General features: G+C 39.1%; 1 protein-coding gene across 10 annotated transcripts in view; it reads left to right on the forward strand.

Moving 5' to 3' along the window:
• Positions 1–18422, forward strand: part of Ash1l (ASH1 like histone lysine methyltransferase) — a 136456-nt gene that overhangs the window by 36055 nt on the left and 81979 nt on the right. For 8 of the 10 annotated variants that reach the window (XM_008761159.4, XM_008761158.3, NM_001107689.2 and 5 more), the window contains one exon: positions 12120–12221. In XM_008761159.4, the coding sequence (XP_008759381.1) occupies positions 12120–12221 (102 nt within the window). Of the gene's footprint in view, positions 1–9945; positions 10142–12119; positions 12222–18422 lie in introns of all 10 variants that reach the window. The other 2 variants (XR_005500293.2, XR_010063608.1) reach the window with 2 other exon arrangements.

An 18422-nucleotide genomic window follows, 5' to 3' on the forward strand; every position in this document is an offset into this window, starting at 1 on the left:
AGTTTCTAGCACCCAGCTTTTAGCACACAACTGTAACTCCAGTTCCAGAAGATCTGATGATAATCTTTTCTGACTTTGGGTGCCATGCATGTATATGGTGCATATATATGTAATATGTGCAAGTTCTCATACACATAAAATAAAAATAATGTATTTTGTAAAAACTAAAATAAAAAGCTGAGTGGTGGTGGCACATGCACTTGGGAGGCAGAGGCACACAAATTGAGGCCAGCCTGGTCTACAGAGTGAGTTCCAGGACAGGTAAGGCTACACAGCAAAACCCTGTCTTCAAAGCAAGCAAACAAGCAAACAAAAAATCAGCCTTAGCCTTTCTATCTTAGGAGACATGGATCTGTATCTTAGAAGGTAAGCCTACATGCAGTGGGGCAGGGCAGAGATACAACTCTGTATTGCCGCCTGCAACAGCCTGAGTAGTCATTTTTATAAAACCTTTCAAACTCCTTGTTTCTTTGTTATGGGTTTTTTTTTTTTTTTTTTTAAGATATGTTTATTCATTCAATGAGTACACCATAGCTGTCTTCAGATACACCAGAAGAGGGCATTTGGTTCCCATTTCAGATGGTTGTGAGCCACCGTGTGGTTGCTAGGATTTGAACTCAGAACCTTTGGAAGAACAGTCAGTACTCTTAACCACTGAGCCATCTCTCCAGCCTGTTAGTTATGTTTTTAAAGATGGGTTTATACTGCAATCCTCCCTAACACCCCCCGCCCCCATGAACGAGATTATATAGGTAGGTGACTGTAAAGATGCCTTGGATGGGAGTCCAATCCAATAACCTTACATAGGTCACAAAAATTTCATAAGGTGGTTAAGACATGTCTTTTATTATAAATGGAGTTTCTTGTGAGATTTCTAGAAAATTGCAGGCTTATAACTGAGAAAGAAGGCTATATGCTTAGGCCTTACACACGATTCATTACTATTTTGACAATTATTCGAAGTATGTATATATAAAAGAAATGTGGTCTCCTTTTCAAATACTGTTAATTGTGCTAGAATTTTTTACTTTTTTTTATTCTTCAGTCATTTTTTACAGTCCAGACTTTATCCCCTTCCCAGTCCACTCTCGGACTGTTCCACATCCCACATCTCACCCCCATCCCCCTCCATTCTCCAAGAGGATGTCCCCACCCCTATCCCACTTCCTGGGGCCTCAAGTCTCTCGAGAGTTAGATTGGCCGATTCTGATATGAACTTCTTCCCTTCTCCTATCCCCTTAACTCTTTTTATCCTGTCTCAAAATGTGCGTGTTTGAGAGAGAGTGCACCTAAAGATGAATACTGTACAATAGGCATGTTAGAAAGATACAGGGGCTGCAGGGATGGCTCGGTGGTTAAGAGCACTTGTTCTTGCAGAGAACCTAAGTTATATCCCCAGCACCCACATGGTGGCTCACAAATATCTGTGACTCCTGTTCCAGGGACTCCAGCGCCCTCTTCTGAGCTCCTTGGGTATCAGGTACACATGTGGTATACAGATACACATGCAGGCAAAACACTCATAAAATAAATAAACTTGGGGGAAGGGGAGACAGGCGAAAGAATTTACGGTCATGCTGAGTTACATAGCAAATAGCAAGATTTCATAACAAGTCGTCGTCTGAAAGTCCTGCTTGGGTGGAGGGGTTTTCAAAACTTAGGTGAAGAGGCTAGAGAGATGCCTTAATCTTTAAAAGATCTTAACACTCATGTCAAATCCAAGTACGGTGGCATGTGCCTGTAATCACAGCTAAGGATTGGAGGAGACCTAGACCAATCCCTAGCATTCATTGGCTAACTAATCTAGCCAATCCATGAGTTCCATGTTCAATAGGAGACCCTACTTCACGAAATAAGGTAGAGAAGGGCTGGCAAAATAGCACAGCCCTACCCTATTACACTTCCTACCAAATCTAGTGACTTGAGTTCAATCCCTGGACCCCACATTGTGGGAGAAGAGAACTGAAGTCCTGTGAATTCCGCATATATATGCTGTGGCATGCTTGCCTACCCGAGAATATTTTGTGTGGGGAAGAGAAGGGTTAATATCTGTGGAGGTCAGAGGACAACTTGTAAGAATAAGGTTTTTCCTTCTAATGTGTGTTCCAGGGTCAGATTTGGTAGTACGTACCATTACATGCTAGATCATCAGCCGTCTAGGTTTCTTAAGGTTATTGTCGAGATTGCCACGTGCTAACAATAGGTGGAGTGCACAGGCCTATAATCTAAACACCCAGGAGGCAAGAGATAGAAGGGACCTATAGTTTAAGATCAGCTTGGGCTATAGAATAGACTTCCTTATATAACTTAAAGTTCATAGTTAAAAGAATTCATTATCGGGGGCTGGGGATTTAGCTCAGTGGTAGAGCGCTTACCTAGGAAGCGCAAGGCCCTGGGTTCGGTCCCCAGCTCCGAAAAAAAAAAAAATTCATTATCTTTGGAAGATAATTCTGAAGCAACTTTTCAATGGCAAGACTTAGAATAATTTAAGTGACTAAATAATGCTAATGTTGGGTATAACCTTAAAATAAATATACATGTATTCATGCTGATAGAACTAAATGATTGGCTAAAAACATGGAAAAGGACACAAGTTCTGTACAGAGCAATTTGAAATGATGCTGCCAATCACTTGAAGTATAGATTTTCCCCTTTGAAGGGATAGATTTTCTTTTATTATCTTTTTTTAATGTGTATTTGGTGTTTTCTTGCATATGTCTGAACCACATACAGTGTCCTCCCTCCCTCAAGGCCAGAGGAGGCCTCTGATCCTCTGGAAATGGGTTTATAGGTGTGTTTAACTGACCTACAGGAGCTGGCAAATGACCAGCTGGCAAACTTACTTCTATAGACTGAGGAGATGATACCCAAGAATGAATGCCTGTGAGTAGGCAAAATGATTGTACATTCCCTGTCATGAAGCAAACGGGAACTTCAGCCATAATCCCACTGTAATCAGAGGACAGCAGAGAACGTGACATTCTACAAAGTGCTGTCCAGTGTTACAAAAAAGTGTTAAGCACCTGACAAAACAAAAGGTTAAGACATCATCACAGATCAGAGAAAACTAAGATACGTCATAGTTGAATACAATGTGATGTCCAGGATCAGACCCTGGAGTAGGAGAAGTATATGCTTAAAACTTGCTGAAATTCCAATAGTTTGCAATTTTATTAATGTATTATACCAATGTTAATTTCTTAATTTTGAAAATTGTGTATTGGCTATGTAAGGTGTTAACATTTGACTGAAGGATATAAAAATTATTTAAGCAGGGCTGTAGAGATGGCTCAGTGGTCAAGAGCGCTGACTGCTCTTCTGGAGGTCCTGAGTTCAATTCCCAGCAACCACATGGTGGCTCACAACTACCATGTAATGGGATCTCATGCCTTCTTCTGGTATGTCTGAAGACACATTAAATGAATAAATATAATCTTTAAAAATTATTTAAAACAAGGTTATGTTTTTTAAACAGACACTAAATTATTGAGCAAAATATATTTCTGATAACTAAGGTGTTTATATAGATTGAAGTTATCTGTTATAAAACTGAAATTGTTAAGTTATATTTATATAAACTTTAGGAAAGATAAGTAAAATCAGATCAAGGCTACAGACTTGTAGGTTCATGGCATGTTGTGAGGATCGGCTTGAAAATGGCTCAGGTTAAAAACACTGGCTGCTTTTCCAGAGGAGCCAGAATAAATTCCTAGCACTCACATGGCAGCTCACACTCATCTGTAACTGTCCTGGGGTCGTGGGGTGGGGTCTGATGCCCTCTCTTGGACTCTGGACACCAGGTACACAAGGTAGCAAACCAACCATATAAAAACTAAAACAAACAAACAAAAAACCAAAACCAATCCCACAAATCTGACTGACACAGGGCTCATGCAGATGCAAACAGTACTACATAAGAGAGATCAGGTCTCCAAAAACAGAACAAACAAAAAACCCATGAGAATAAAACTACTTATTTCTTGACTAAATTATCAAAAGTATAATCAGTCTAGTGCTAAGCAAATGACTCTGAGCATAGAACTTGCTTTACAAACATGCTGCGGCAAAAAAAAAAAAAAAAAAAAAAAAAAAAAGGGCTGGAGAGATGGCTCAGCGGTTAAGAGCACCCAACTGCTCTTCCAAAGGTCATGAGTTCAATTCCCAGCAACCACATGGTGGCTCACAACCATCTGTAAAGAGATCCGATACCCTCTTCTGGTGTATCTGAAGACAGCTACAATGTATTTATATATAATAAATAAATAAATCTTTAAAAAAAAAAAAACATGCTGCGGCAAAACATCCAGTGTTTGCTGCATGCCAGGCAAGCTCTACCAATTGAAATAGATCCGTATACAAGTTTGTAGGTTTGTACTTCTGTGGGTATGTGAGTGAGGCTAGAGGCATCAAGTCTGAAGTAGGAGGTGTTACAGGTGATTGTGAGCCACCTGACAGGAGTGCTGGGAAGTGCACTTGACCCTTTAACCACTCCACCCCAACTGAGGTTTTCTTTTTTATCTGAAGTGTATGGGTATTTTGCCTGCATAAACGTCTGCATCACTTGCATTCAGAGGCATGTAGTTGGTATCAAATCCACAGAGACCAAAACTTAGAGGTGATCATAAACTACTGTGTCGGTGTTGGGAATTGAACCTGGGTCCTCTAGAGGGTGTTCTTAATCCCTGAATTCTCTTTCCAGACCTAATTAAGGGGTTTCTTTGTTTTGAGACAGTCTTTCTGCAAGGATTTGACTGTTCTAGAACTCACTGTTTAGATTAGGCTGGCCTCAAACTCACAGAAATCTGCCTGCCTTTGCCTTCCAAGTGCTGGGATTGAAGGTCTGTACCAGAATGACAAGCAGGTTTTTTGGGATTTTTTTGTTCGTTTTGCTTGTTTGTTTAAAGACAGATCTTGTAGTGTAGCTCAACCTGGCTTCAAAATCAGGGTCCCCCTGCCTGAGCCTCTGAATGCTGATTTTGGGACTGTACCACCAAAACTTTAGGTATGTGCCATCAAGCTGAGCTTGTCTGTAGTATATTTAGCTCATAACTAGCTGTGCATGGCAGAACAATCTGATTTCAAAATGGGCAAAGAAGAGTGGACTGTGCGATAGTGTTGTAAGTCATTAACTGCATGTAAACATTGTATATTATATACTTCAGGCATTCCACTATTTTGTCCCTCCTGAATAAATCAGACATGTTTTTGGTTTGCAAAAGTAATTACTCTGAAGGCACATTGGTTTTATCTCTCTACTTCTTCCCCTCTCTCCCCCTCTCTCCTATTCTCCCTCCCTCTGTCCTTCCTTCTTTTATTTCAAAGCATACTGAGTTTTGTTTCCTTTTTACCTGAAGGGGATAAGCAACATTTGGTCAAAATATCCTGGTTTTGACACTTTCTCTGGAGTCTTTTTGGAGATGCACCCATAAGTAAAGTATTAGCAGACAGAGGTAAAAGTTTAAAATAGATTGTGATGGTTCTGGGGAGTTTCTAAAGAACTCCATTTTAGTGTGATCTAACTTGGGAATTGTAGTGAATTCCCTCATTAGAGGGAGGAAAAACACTTCGTTTGAGTTTTTGTTGGTTGTTTTTAGCTTAAAAACAACCAGCACAAACTCTGAGCCTTCCTTCCTGCAGTATGAGGTATGTGGAAAATGTTGCCATGTCAGAAACACGTGTTTTTATTAAGAGCCAGCTTTTTTTTTTAATTACTTTCTAACTTGACAAGAAATTTTTAGTGCTGTTCAAGAGATTCAGAACATAAATCCAGGACAAAACAACAAACAAAAACAAAAGTCTTCACATACTGAAGCTGGGGAAATAGCCCAAGAGTTAAAATGCCAAAGCCTACATAAACTTAAGGTGGGCATAACAGCCTACCTATAATTCTAGCTTTTGCAGGTACATATGGATGGGGATTCTCCAAGTAAGCTGGCAAGCAAAACTGTCCATGTCAGCAAGTTTTTGGTTTGATTGAGAAGACCCTGTTCTGTTACTAAGGTTGATTAGAAATTGGGGATGATTGCCAACATCAGCCTCAGTCACACATCTCAATGTGCACACGTGCCCACAGACGTATGCCCACACATGCAAACTAATACACACATGTACACCACACACATAAAACTTTGTGCCATGCTTTAATTGTATTGGGAAGAAGTGATTTGTTATAAATCTAGAATGAAATACTTACTTTTGAAGTAAGTCTGTTTTTTTAACTCACTTATAAGCATCATTTTAAATCTAGCACATTAGTCTGTTCTTCCATGGTCAACTCAAAGATACTTTTAGCATTGGAAATATCAGACATTTTCTTTATTTAAATAATTTTCTATTTAGTAGAGTGTTTACTGTTAAATTCCAAATAAGGTATACATAAAACCTGTAGTATATAAATCTATAAAAAGCCTTTAATATGATTTTAGACTGAAGAAACATTTTATGTGACCAAATTCCAGATTTTCTTGTTTGTTTATTTGTTTTGAGATGAGTCTTCACAGTGTAGTTCTGGCTGGACTAATCATTCATTTTGTAGACCAGGCTAGACTGCCTCTACCTTCCGAGCGCTGGAGCTGCCGTCACAAGCCACCATGCCTGTTGACTGTGTTCTCCTCTAATTCATACTTAGCATCAGGAAAATTGATTTTTTTTTTTTTTTAGTTTGGAATAGTTAGGGACTCGATGAAATAGGTTGAATCTTGGTTTTTATAGTGTGTATCTGTTTGTTTTCTGACAGAAGAATCTTACTGTATCCTTGCTTTTGGGCAGTCCATCTATCTCTGACTACCACGTGTTAGGATTAAGTTTTGTGCCACCGTGCATAGCTTTTTCTTTTTTTTTTTTTTTTGGTTTTTTTTTTTTTTTTCTTTTTTTCGGAGCTGGGGACCGAACCCAGGGCCTTGCACTTGCTAGGCAAGCGCTCTACCACTGAGCTAAATCCCCAACCCCAGCTTTTTCTTTTTAATTGTTTTTAAATTTTTACTCAAGTATGGATGAGATTGGGTGTACTTGTGTGTGTCCATACAAATCCATATATCTTTGCTTACATAAGAGTCTGTTCACTCGGGAATAGTGGCCAGTACTTGGAAGGCAGTAAGCGGCAGGTGGATCTCCAAAGCATGTTCTAGGACAGCCAGGGCTACATAGAAAAACTGTGTCTTTAAAACAAAAACAAACAAACAAACAAAAAACCGGTGTGGGGTGTGTGTGTGTGTGTGTGTGTGTGTGTGTGTGTGTGTGTGTGTGTGTGTGTGCGCGCGTGCGCGCTCTTGTATGTGTGTGAAGGTCAGTTCTTTTTAGCATGGCTTCAGGGATGCAGCTCAGGTGGTCAGGCTTGCTCAGCAAGCACTTTGAATTTATTTAGAGTCAAGTCATTGGATTGTGTGTTTATGTTTTCTTTGTGATTTTTCTACCTTTCTACATAAAGAGACACTTAGCACCAGTGGAAATTTTCTCTATTGATTTTAATAACTTCAGCCATTTGACTCTTACACCCAGATATCTGAAAATAGTATTCATTTTTATAGTAGATATAATCAAGGTTTTCATAAATAATAAATCAACCTCAGGACAGCTTTTTGGTCTTCACTAATTTCTGTGGCTTGTGTAAGATTAGATTTTTTTTTAAAGAAATTTTATCAGACTGTATGCCAGTTTCAAGTAACTCATTTCCAGAACTTTTTTTAAAAGATGTATTTATTTTATGTATATACATACAGTTATCTTCAGATACACCAGAAGAGGGCATCAGATCCCATTACAGATGGTTGTGAGCCACCATGTGGTTGCTGGGAATTGAACTCAGGACCTCAGGAAGATTAGTCAGTGCTCTTGACCACTGAGCCATCTCTCCAGCCTGTAAGAGTAGGTTATTATACCTAACCCAGGGAGTTTTTTCCCCCCTTTTCAGTTTTGTGACATCTTACCCCATATACTTTGCTATGTATGTACAGTCTATACTAGCTTTCCTTTTTTGTTTAAATTGATTCAAATATTGCTTCAAAGCCTTGTCTTACAAGTTTATCACATAATGGACAAATGAAATTCAGAAAGCCTATAATTAAAAAGGCTTCTTCACATCTTCGTAGTTCTTTTATCCCTGTATGTATTATCCTGTTTGTGATAACTTGAGTTTCCCTCCTTAGTGGTACTCTGCCTTCATTAACAAATGTCTTGTTACCAGCAAGCATTGAGAATTGATTCCCAGCCATGCAGATAGATCTACAGAGCAAGTTTCCAGGACTGGCAGGGCTGTTACACAGAGAAACCCTATTTCAAGAAACAAAACAAAAAACCAAATCAAAACAAAGAATTGACTCCCAAGAATCACCCTCTCTCTCTCTCTCTCTCTCTCTCTCTCTCTCTCTCTCTCTCTCTCTCTCTCTGTGTGTGTGTGTGTGTGTGTGTGTGTGTGTGTGTGTGTGTGTGTGTGTGTGTGTTTGAGGCAGTATCAGATTTTTCTGACCTTAAAATCCATAGCAACACGTTATTGTGTGAGGAATGGGATCTTTGCACATCTTTGCGGGCAAACCTTACCTTAAAATAAATGAAACTGAATATTTCTTCCAAGCTAGGTGCAGCAACAAAGTAATCACTCCCCATAGAACATGATTGTGAATTAGAAGGACCAAAAAATAAATAGGAAAAGCAGAAACTGCTTTGTCCTTTGTCAAAGAACAGAATAGAAAACTAGGCACCTGGTTCCAATTAATCTGTTGGTACATCTGGTATCATTGCTGTGCGTTAAATCAGCACCCCATTCCTAAAGAAGCTAAAGTGAGATTAAAAAGTTTAATTTCAGATGCCTTTCCGGCTGTCTTTCAAGTACTTCCCTGCCCTAGGTATAGTATACCTATAGTATAGGTATAGGTATACTTCCCTCCCTTGTTTAGGAGGACATCTTTAATTGTATTCACTTTGGATGTTTAAAGTTAAATTTTAATAAGTATAAGTTGGTTTCAGCTCCCTAGTTGGGCATAGTGTCTGTTCTACTTTAATTTTTAAAATTGAATGTTCACTGAAATGTGTCAGTTACATATGTATTTAACATCTAAAAGTTCTTTCATGATAATGTTGATTGTAGCATAGTGGTGCACAAGACCCTGGGTTCAGTCACTGACATTCTCTCCCCAAAAAGACATAGCCCATGACCAATATTAGGGCCCTCCTCAGATGTAGTAGTCACTAACAGTTATAAGCCACAGTCGATTTTGTAAGCTCATATTAGCGTTACAGTATTACATTTGGGTCTCAGTACAGCCCTGTGGTTTGGGGTGACTTTAATAAGCCTGAGTCACGTATGTTTGTTTGTTTTTATCATGATTCTTCATTTGCTAAAGACTAGTGAATCAAATCCAGGCTGCTTTCCCTCCATAATCCGTACAGTTAACAATGCACTGCATTCTACTCTGCGTTGCATTTTATCTTACGTTTGGAAATGCAGATAAGGTGGGGGTCTCTGTTAGAATAGACATACGAGTTCTCTCTGAATGGTCTCTTATTCTTCCCTAATCACCCAGCTGCATATTGAAACTTAAGGCAGTATTTCTGTGGATTTCTTATGACTTAGTCCAATTTTAAAATACTCTGTACATCTTGAACAGTTGCTACTTCTTGCTTATGAGTTGCAGCATTGCCTCCCAGTCTTAAATCTGTTTTCAGGATCCTCATCCTCTCCCTGTTCCTATTAGCACTGTTTGCAGTCGTCTCAGGGATACAATACAACTTTATTCTCTAAGTTGCACTATTGTAAAGAATAGCTCTACTCTGTATAAACAGGGGATTCAAGCATACTTTCAAAAATGAAAAATGCCAACCTTTCTGAATTTTTTACTCCATTCTTCTATTAAATCCTCAGAGTAGACTGCTGGCGTCCATTACTTTCAGAAAACGAAAAATGGCTCAGGAGCTAAGTGAGCTAAGCCATCTCTCTCTCAATTGTTTCAGTTTCTCAGGAATTGCTGTACAGTGCTGCCAATAACGATCTCCGGGGATCTGACCCCCATTCCACCTCCCACTGCTTCTTCAGCAGCTCCAGATGCCACCAAAAGAAGGAGCTTTGAAGACAGTGCCTGTACCCTCTTTTACCCTGAGGTGGGTGAGGCCAGGCAGGGTGATTCTCAGGATATCCTGATGATCAAAGGTATAGTTGAAGAGTGTCTTGAAGATGACCAGGAAATTTGGGGAAGTTAACAAATAGCCTAGAAACTGAAGCTAGAGCTCAGGGACAGAAGGCACAAATGTCATCTGAAGTAGAGTGCATGGTGACATGTATAACCTTGAATCAGCTCCTGGAGGGCAGACTAGTGAGCTCTTCTTTACTCCTCCTTCCTCCACCTCTATAGTGTCTAGCCAAACACCAGGCATGTAAAATGCACCCAGTAGTTGTCAGTTTATAACTGAGAGAGAAGACTTCATTAAGAGTCCTCTTATACCCCCTTATTCCCTGGTACTTAATCTCCATCCTTTGCTCATTCATTCAGAATGGTGATAGAGCTCAGTGATGTCTCAGCCTTTGTTGTTGTTAGTCTTGGATGCTCATCTGGGTAGGAAGACTGTATCTGCTCTGTATATGAAGTGTTCTGTGTTAATTCTTAGTTTTCAAGCCTTGACTTTCTTCCGTGTTTTACTATATCATGCTGTTTAGCTCTGTACAGAACTCTGAGCCACACTCCATGGGGATTTACCGTACTGCTAGTTTTTGAATCCCTTTTGTATCTCTTTGAAATTCAAGACTAAACAATCTTTATTCTTGAGTAGATCTTAGAGCAGTCATCACTGTGTTTTAGAAGTAAGGTGCACTGTTTACAGTATCAGTTTTCCCAGTATCTGACATCTCCCTCTTGATTGGCAAGCTATACCTTACCTCGTCAGTACTGCCAAGTACAATACCTACTAAGAGAACTGCAGTGGTGTGACTTAAGAAACTTTAAAAAAACAAAGTTCACAATTTGCATTTTCTCCTAGAGAAAGGGAAATCATAGAAATTTAGCTCCATTCATTTCTTCTGGTACTATATTGTCCTTCAGAGATTAAATCTTGTCTTCATTTTGAGAGTTAAATCCTTGAGGCAATCAATCTGAATACTCTCCTGTCAGGCATTGGTTTCTTGTCTTCTGTGACTCCAGTTGTGTGCTAAAGCTTGTCTCATGTGCATTCAACAGCCAGCTTTTTAGGTTGTTAGGGAAGAAGTACTAGACACAAATAACTTTTTTGCAGGAAAAGAGTCATTTCTGAACATCATTTTCTCCTGAACAAGAGATGTACTAAATTATGCTGCACTAATTTGGAGTTTTTGCTAAAATTATAAGACTTTTTGAAGAGAAATTGAATGTTCTTATGAGGTAAACTTAAGTGTATACCATTAACAAGTTAATAACCAGTTCTTCACGAATTTTTTATAGAAGAGATCAGAATGTGAGAATTACTTTGTGAATTGTATAAAATGATGGACTTGAGACCCAGCCACCTACTTTTTATCTGAATTCTTTAAATGAGATGCCTAAGTTGGATATCCCTTTCCCACCTCAGTTATTTCTCAGTTGTAGTATAAGCTTTGTTTGTTGGTTTATATTGTTCATTTTAATAATAAAAAAAAAGGTTAGACTTGATTTTCATCAGCAAATACTTTAATATTTTATACTGATGGTACATGAAACTAAATCACGGGGCTGGAGAGATGGCTCAGCGGTTAAGAGCACTGACTGTTCTTCCAGAGGTCCTGAGTTCAAATCCCGGCAACCACATGGTGGCTCACAACCATCTGTAATGGGATCTGGTGCCCTCTTCTGGTGTGTCTGAAGACAGCTATAGTATACCCATATATAATAAATAAATAAATCTTTAAAAAAAAGAAAAGAAAAAGAAAGTAAATCACTATTTTTTTTAACCTTTGAAACTAGTCGTCTCAGCTAATTTACAGATTTTATGAGACTTTGGAAGTTCTGTCAGCCAACATCTAGCATGGTTTATCCTCTGCTTATTTTTCTTGTGAGCTTGCACATGATACTGTTACAGGGAATGGCAGTGACTGCAGCTAAAATTCACTGTTGTAACACAGCTTGCTTTAACACTACATGTAGTCTTGAATGGTCCTATGATTTCTTTTTCTTTCTTCCCAGGTTCCCAGTCAGCTTCCGATAAACCTTCCCAGCGATCATCAGAAAGCACAAATTGTAGCCCTACCCGTAAAAGGTCTTCATCTGAAAGTACTTCTTCAACAGGTGAGTTCTGTTGTCTTACTAGATTTTCAGAATTGTTTCCTATCTGTAATTTGAGATTAACAAATCTTTGTAAAACGAACAAAAGTGGCCTTGTCACCTCAGTATCACTGATAATGTATATTGAAAAAATTTAATAGTTTTACTTTCAAGAAATTGAAATGTGAGGGCACTGGAGTGACAGCTTAGCAGTTAAGAACATGTACTCCTTTTGCAGATCCCCCTGACCATGGGGATCTGACTCCATTGGCCTCTGTAGGGCTCTGCACCTGTGCACACACTCAGACTTGACACACATACATGATTATTTTTAATTGAAATGATGTAAAAGAGTATATTCTGTAACAGTGTGACCTGAAGTCTGTTGTTGTAAAAATATAAAAAATAAAATGCTATCTTACCCCATTAGATCCATCACTGCAGTGCCCCAAGATATCAATAACCATTGATCCAATTGATAAGATATAATTGCCCACCTAAACATACAAAGCCCTGTACACATCCATCCCTTAGGAACATTCTTAACAACCTATAAATGTACAGTATGAAATCTTATATATAAGTACACTGTAGCTGTCTTCAGATACACCAGAAGAGGGCATTGGATCTCTTTACAGATGGTTGTGAGCCACCATATGGTTGCTGGGAATTGGACTCAGGACCTCTGGGAAAGCAGTCAGGTGCTCTTAACCGCTGAGCCATCTCTCCAGCCCCTACAGTATGAAATCTTAACATCAGCTTCCTTATTGTCCGGCCACAGCTTCTCTCCCTGTCCCTCCTGTCTCAAGGTTATTATGTTGTGTGTTCTTTCATGTAGCGATTTAAGTGTAAAAAACGTGTGCAGCAGTTAGAGACACTGGGCCACCACAGAATTGGGTTATGTGCATCTGGCAAGATATCCAGCAGATATCTTGGGGCACTGCAGTGACGGATCTAGTGGGGTAAAGACAGCATTTTATTTTTTATATTTTTACAACAACAGAAGTCCTTTAATAAATTTTTATTGTCAGGTATGTTTTTACATGCCTATAATCTGAGCAGTTGAGAGGTAGAAGCAGGATTAGGAGTTCAAGGTCATCCATTAAATAGTTAAAGATAAATATCCTGTTGCGTATTTAATTAAAAAATACAAAGTGAGCTGGTAATCCCAACACTGGAGAGACTGAGGCAAGAAGTACTGTCGTGAGTTTGGGGCCAGGTTTGCAAGAGTCTGTCTCAAATATACATACGATAATAATCATAAGGTCCAAAAATGTTGATCGGTTGATAGAGTGCTTTTCTAGCATACATGCATGAAACCCTGGTTTCATTTCTTCAACACAGCCCTAAATATAGTACATGTCTAGGCTAAACTCTCAAAAGAATAATTAGAAAACACTGCTGAAAAATATGTTTCTTTGTTTAAAAGATAATTCTCCAAACCAATCTGTATGTGCAATGTGGTCTTAGTAAAATTGATTTGAATCACATGATTTAGAATCATTTGATTCTAAAATGTAGTTTATTATATTTTTAAAATGTAGAGTGATAATGATTTTATGATTTGATCAACTCATTGGTCATTATAAGGCTTTTGTCTACACCATACAATGGCATATCTATTTAGTTACATTGCTGTGTTTTTACATGTTACTTGTGTGTCTGTGCTTGCACATATGCATATGTGTCATGATGGATAAGACCCTAGGTAAATCACCAGTAACACACACACACACACACACACACACACACACACACACACACACACACACAGAGCAGAAGAGGTGTATACCAGAATATTTGAATATTTGAGTATTTGGTTCTCAGGTATTGGACCTGCTTTGTGAGGGTTAGAAGACGTGGCCTTGCTGGAGTAGCTCTGTCACCGGGAATGGCTTTCAGGTTTCAAAAGCTCACAGTGGTCTCAGTCTTTTTTGTTCTCTGCCTCTGTCTTTTGGATAAGATGTAAACTCTGAGCTACTGTTCTAGTACCATGTCTGCCTTCTGCTGTGTGTCCCACTATAATGATCACAAACTCACCCTCAAACTGTAAGCAAGCCCCCAACTAAATGTTTTCTCTTATAAGAGCTGCCTCGATCTCATGGTCTCTTCACAACAATAAAACAATGACTAAGACAGCCCTTTAGTCAATCATTTGACATACAGGAATAGCCAGAAGTCTGGGAGTTCAGTGCCAGCCAGGTCTACATAGCTAAGAAAAGAAAAAGAGAATTTGTTCCTGCCAGGACTATAACATAAAATAGCATATAATAAGGTTTAATAAAACAAAGTCTGTAAATTGGGTCTTTGTGCTTGTATTGTAGATAACAGTATGTCTCCAAGGCTGATGATCTGAATTACAACAAATGAATAAAAATTTTAAAAAGCTTTAAAAGACCAAAAGTAGAACTCATATATACTTCTTTTAAAAACATTTTATCATGGACAGAAGTCAAAGGACAACTTATAAATCAGTAATACCTTTTGACCTTGTGGGTTCCAGGGATGTAACTGAGGTCATGAGGCCTGGTACCAAGCACCTTTACCCACTAGCTATTTTGATGACCCCACACAGTGCCTTCTGATTCATTTCTGTTTGGAGTGGTGTTGGTTGTTGTGGATGGGTTGTTCAGCTGTCTGTTTTAAGACGCAAGGTTATACTGTGTAGCTGAGGCTGGCCTAGAATCATTGTGTAGCTCAGCCTGGGCAATGAAAAGTCCTGTTGCAACTTGAGAAGTAGGATTGCAGAGCAAGCTAGCAATCCTGCCCTTTCAGGGTACTCCTCACAAACATGAAGACAAATCTTTTTAACCCAAATGACATCTAGCTGGCTTTGCGAGGAGAGAGGACTGTATTCCATGGAAATTTTAACTTGAAATAGGTTTCTATGAAAATTTTAAAACCATAAAAAGTAGAAGAAAGTCTTCTTGATCTTGGGATAGACAAAGATTTCCTTTTCTCTTTCCCCTACCTTCCCTCCCTCCCTCCCCTGTGACACCATAAATAGAAGAAGAAATGAGGGGAAAACCGACACAATTTGTGTATCTATTTGTGGTGTGTGCACGTGTGTGTGGAGGGCAGAGGACAGCTCATAGGAGTCTATTTTCTCCTTTCACCATGCGGGTTCTGGAACTAGATCAGGTCCTCAAGCTTAGCTACAGGCGCCTGTATACACTGACCTGTCTTGCTGACGTGAAATTGCAGGATTTTTCAAGTGTTGGGAGGCCATTTCTGGGAAAAGAGAAGAGTTAGAAGTTTGACAGAACATGGAACTTTTGGAACTAGTTGGTAATTTGGTAGGAGGAACATGTATGTAACTGCAGCTCTAATGGGCTAATTAATAAGTCTTTTGGCTGGATTTATCTGTCTTACAGTTCCCTGCAAATCACAATCAGTAACAGCCTTGTATGTAGATAAGGCCATAACCATTGACTTAAATATTATACCCCCTGTATTAGTCAGGGTTCTCTAGAGGAACAGAACTGATTGAGAGAGAGAGAACACATATATGTGTTATATATATATACATATATATTTTTATCTATAAGATTTATAAATATAGCATGTACAAATCATATATATACATATATATATGATTTATTAGAATAGCTTACAGGATGAGCTTTCACTTTCATTAGACAAGAGTGGGGAATGAAAGAAGTTTGTTGGGATAATTAATTTATCAGTATTGATTAGGATATGGCTTAGTTGTTGTTGATCTCAGTTCTGGTTCTGCAAAATAATTCAAAGAAGTCCTTATTGATTTAGAGGTACGATGGGTCTCAGATGACACTTCTGCTCCAGGACAAATCTTTAACCTCATAAATAATTACCCTTATGGGGTTTGGGGCAGTTATTATTCTTCCTAGATCCAAAGTGACTACAGCTTTAGAATAGTGACTTCTCTCTGCCTTCAGCTTTGAAAAGATGATGAGATAGATTAGACAGACAGTTCCTTTACTGATTAACCTGCCTATGTACAGAATCAATTGGGTAATCAAAGGAAAAGACAGACAAAAAGAAGGCAGAAAGCCTTTCACCAGGCTGCCATTAACATTTTGAGCTTACTAAGATAGGAATGACTTTTATTACCAAAGACAGATTCTAAATGCCTGTTTCAGGAATACAGCCAAATAATGAGACTGTATTTTCCAATTTTCCGTTATATGAAGTTTTAGAGACACAGATATCTGTATTGATAGGAAACAAGCAGTGGATAGGTACCTCCTTGACCTGCTCTCTCATGATCACTGGAAATTTTTTGTTTTTCTGTGTTGAGCAGTAGGGAAAGTGTTTCTGTACACTTGTATATGTGTGCAAGCCATGTTCAAAGGTCAACTTTCAGAAACTAGTTTGTATACTGGGTCTTGGGGCTAGGGTCAGAGACTAGCCTCTAACAGCCTTAAAGAGCCAATCTCTCCCACCCATCCTCAATAAGCCAAAGACACCATAGGGAAAGCGAAAAGCAGAAAAGGGAGGTATGTTCAATATGGCCACATTGTCACATTGGAAAGAGAGATCCATTCCCATACCCTCTTCATTTTAAGAATTTTAATATGAAGTTATTAGAAATCTTAGAAAAATTTCATTTCCTGATGAGATAGATTGTTCTACGATACCTAGTACTATAGGGAAATATCTGGAATTGGACTGGAGAGATAAATAGCACAGTGGTTAAAAGCTCTTGCTCTTCCAAAGGCCTGAGTTCTGTTCCTAGCATTCAGTACCCTCCTCTGGCCTCAGAGAGCACCTGTACACCTGTGACAGACATACAAACACATATAAATAAAAGTAAAATTAATCTTAAAGAAAAACAATTCATGTCATTTTTTTTCTCTGGTGTTTGTTTTGGAGCAGGGACTCCTGTAGTCCAGATTGGACTCAGATTCACTGTGTCGACAAAGTTAGTTACTTAAGTATCTGATCTCTGGCCTTACCCCTCTCCCTCTTACTGGATTTGTTCCTCAAACTTTGAGAAATTAGTTCTCTATTTCCACTGTGGACCCTAAGATTGGCACTAAGCTTATCAGCAAATACTTTTTAATCTGGTGAGCCGTCTCCAGTATATCCTAAACCATCTGGCACTAATTGTAATATGTTTGGACAGAGTTTTGCTATGGCTGGCTCTCCTGGTCCCTATTATGTAGCTCAAGCTCACTTGAAATCTGTGACAATTTTTCTGGGTCAGGTCCTGCATATAAGACACCATACATGTCAGCGAATACCCCATTTAAAAACATGTAAATAAATTCACTGATTAAAAACTATGACCTGGGGCTGGAGAGATGGCTCAGTGGTTAAGAGCACCCGACTGCTCTTCCAGAGGTCATGAGTTCAATTCCCAGCAACCACATGGTGGCTCACAACCATCTGTAAAGAGATCCGATTCCCTCTTCTGGTGTATCTGAAAACAGCTACAGTGTACTTATATATAATAAATTAATAAATCTTTAAAAAAAAAAACTATGACCTGTGGATATTAATAGTAATCTGTGAGTTTAGGGACTGTCTTATTTTCTTTCCTATGATTAAAAGTGCCCTGCCAGAAGAAACATAGGGAAGTTCAAGGTACAGTCCCTTTTGGTGGGGAAGTCAAGACAGCAGGAGGAGCCTGAAGCAACTGTTGATATGATTGATGTCCACTGTCAGGAAATGGAGAGGGATAAATACAGGCTGCTTTTCTGTTTCTTTTCTCAGTGTGTGACAGTATAGGATCCCATTTAGAAGGGATCTGCCTCTCATGGTGGGGGGCTCTTCCCACTTTAATTAACTAAACCAAGTTTGGGCTAAAGAGCTGGCCCAGCAGGTAAGCAGATGCTACAGGAGCCTGACTGCCTGAGTTCAGCCCCTAGGTCCACAGGAAAGTGGAGGAAGTGCTGAAGACAGAGATGGCTTTTGATCTCCATGCATGCACTGTTCCATGTCCACATGCTCACAAAATAAAAACATTGTTTTAGAAAGATACTCTTCCCAAACATAGCTACCCTCCCCCCCAGCTGAGGACCGAACCCAGGGCCTTCTGCTTGCTAGGCAAGCGCTCTACCACTGAGCTAAATCCCCAACCCCACATAGCCACTTTTAAGATATAACTTGTATCCCTTGTCCACACACTCTCAGGATGTGAAATGTAGTCAGTCCAACTTTTAAAGTCTCCATCTCTTAAAAAAAAACCTCCTTAGTCTTACAGCTAGAGAAATGACTTAGTGATTCACCACACTTAATGTT

The sequence above is a fragment of the Rattus norvegicus genome, chromosome 2, assembly GCF_036323735.1.
Source record: "Rattus norvegicus strain BN/NHsdMcwi chromosome 2, GRCr8, whole genome shotgun sequence".
Lineage (NCBI taxonomy): Eukaryota > Metazoa > Chordata > Mammalia > Rodentia > Muridae > Rattus > Rattus norvegicus.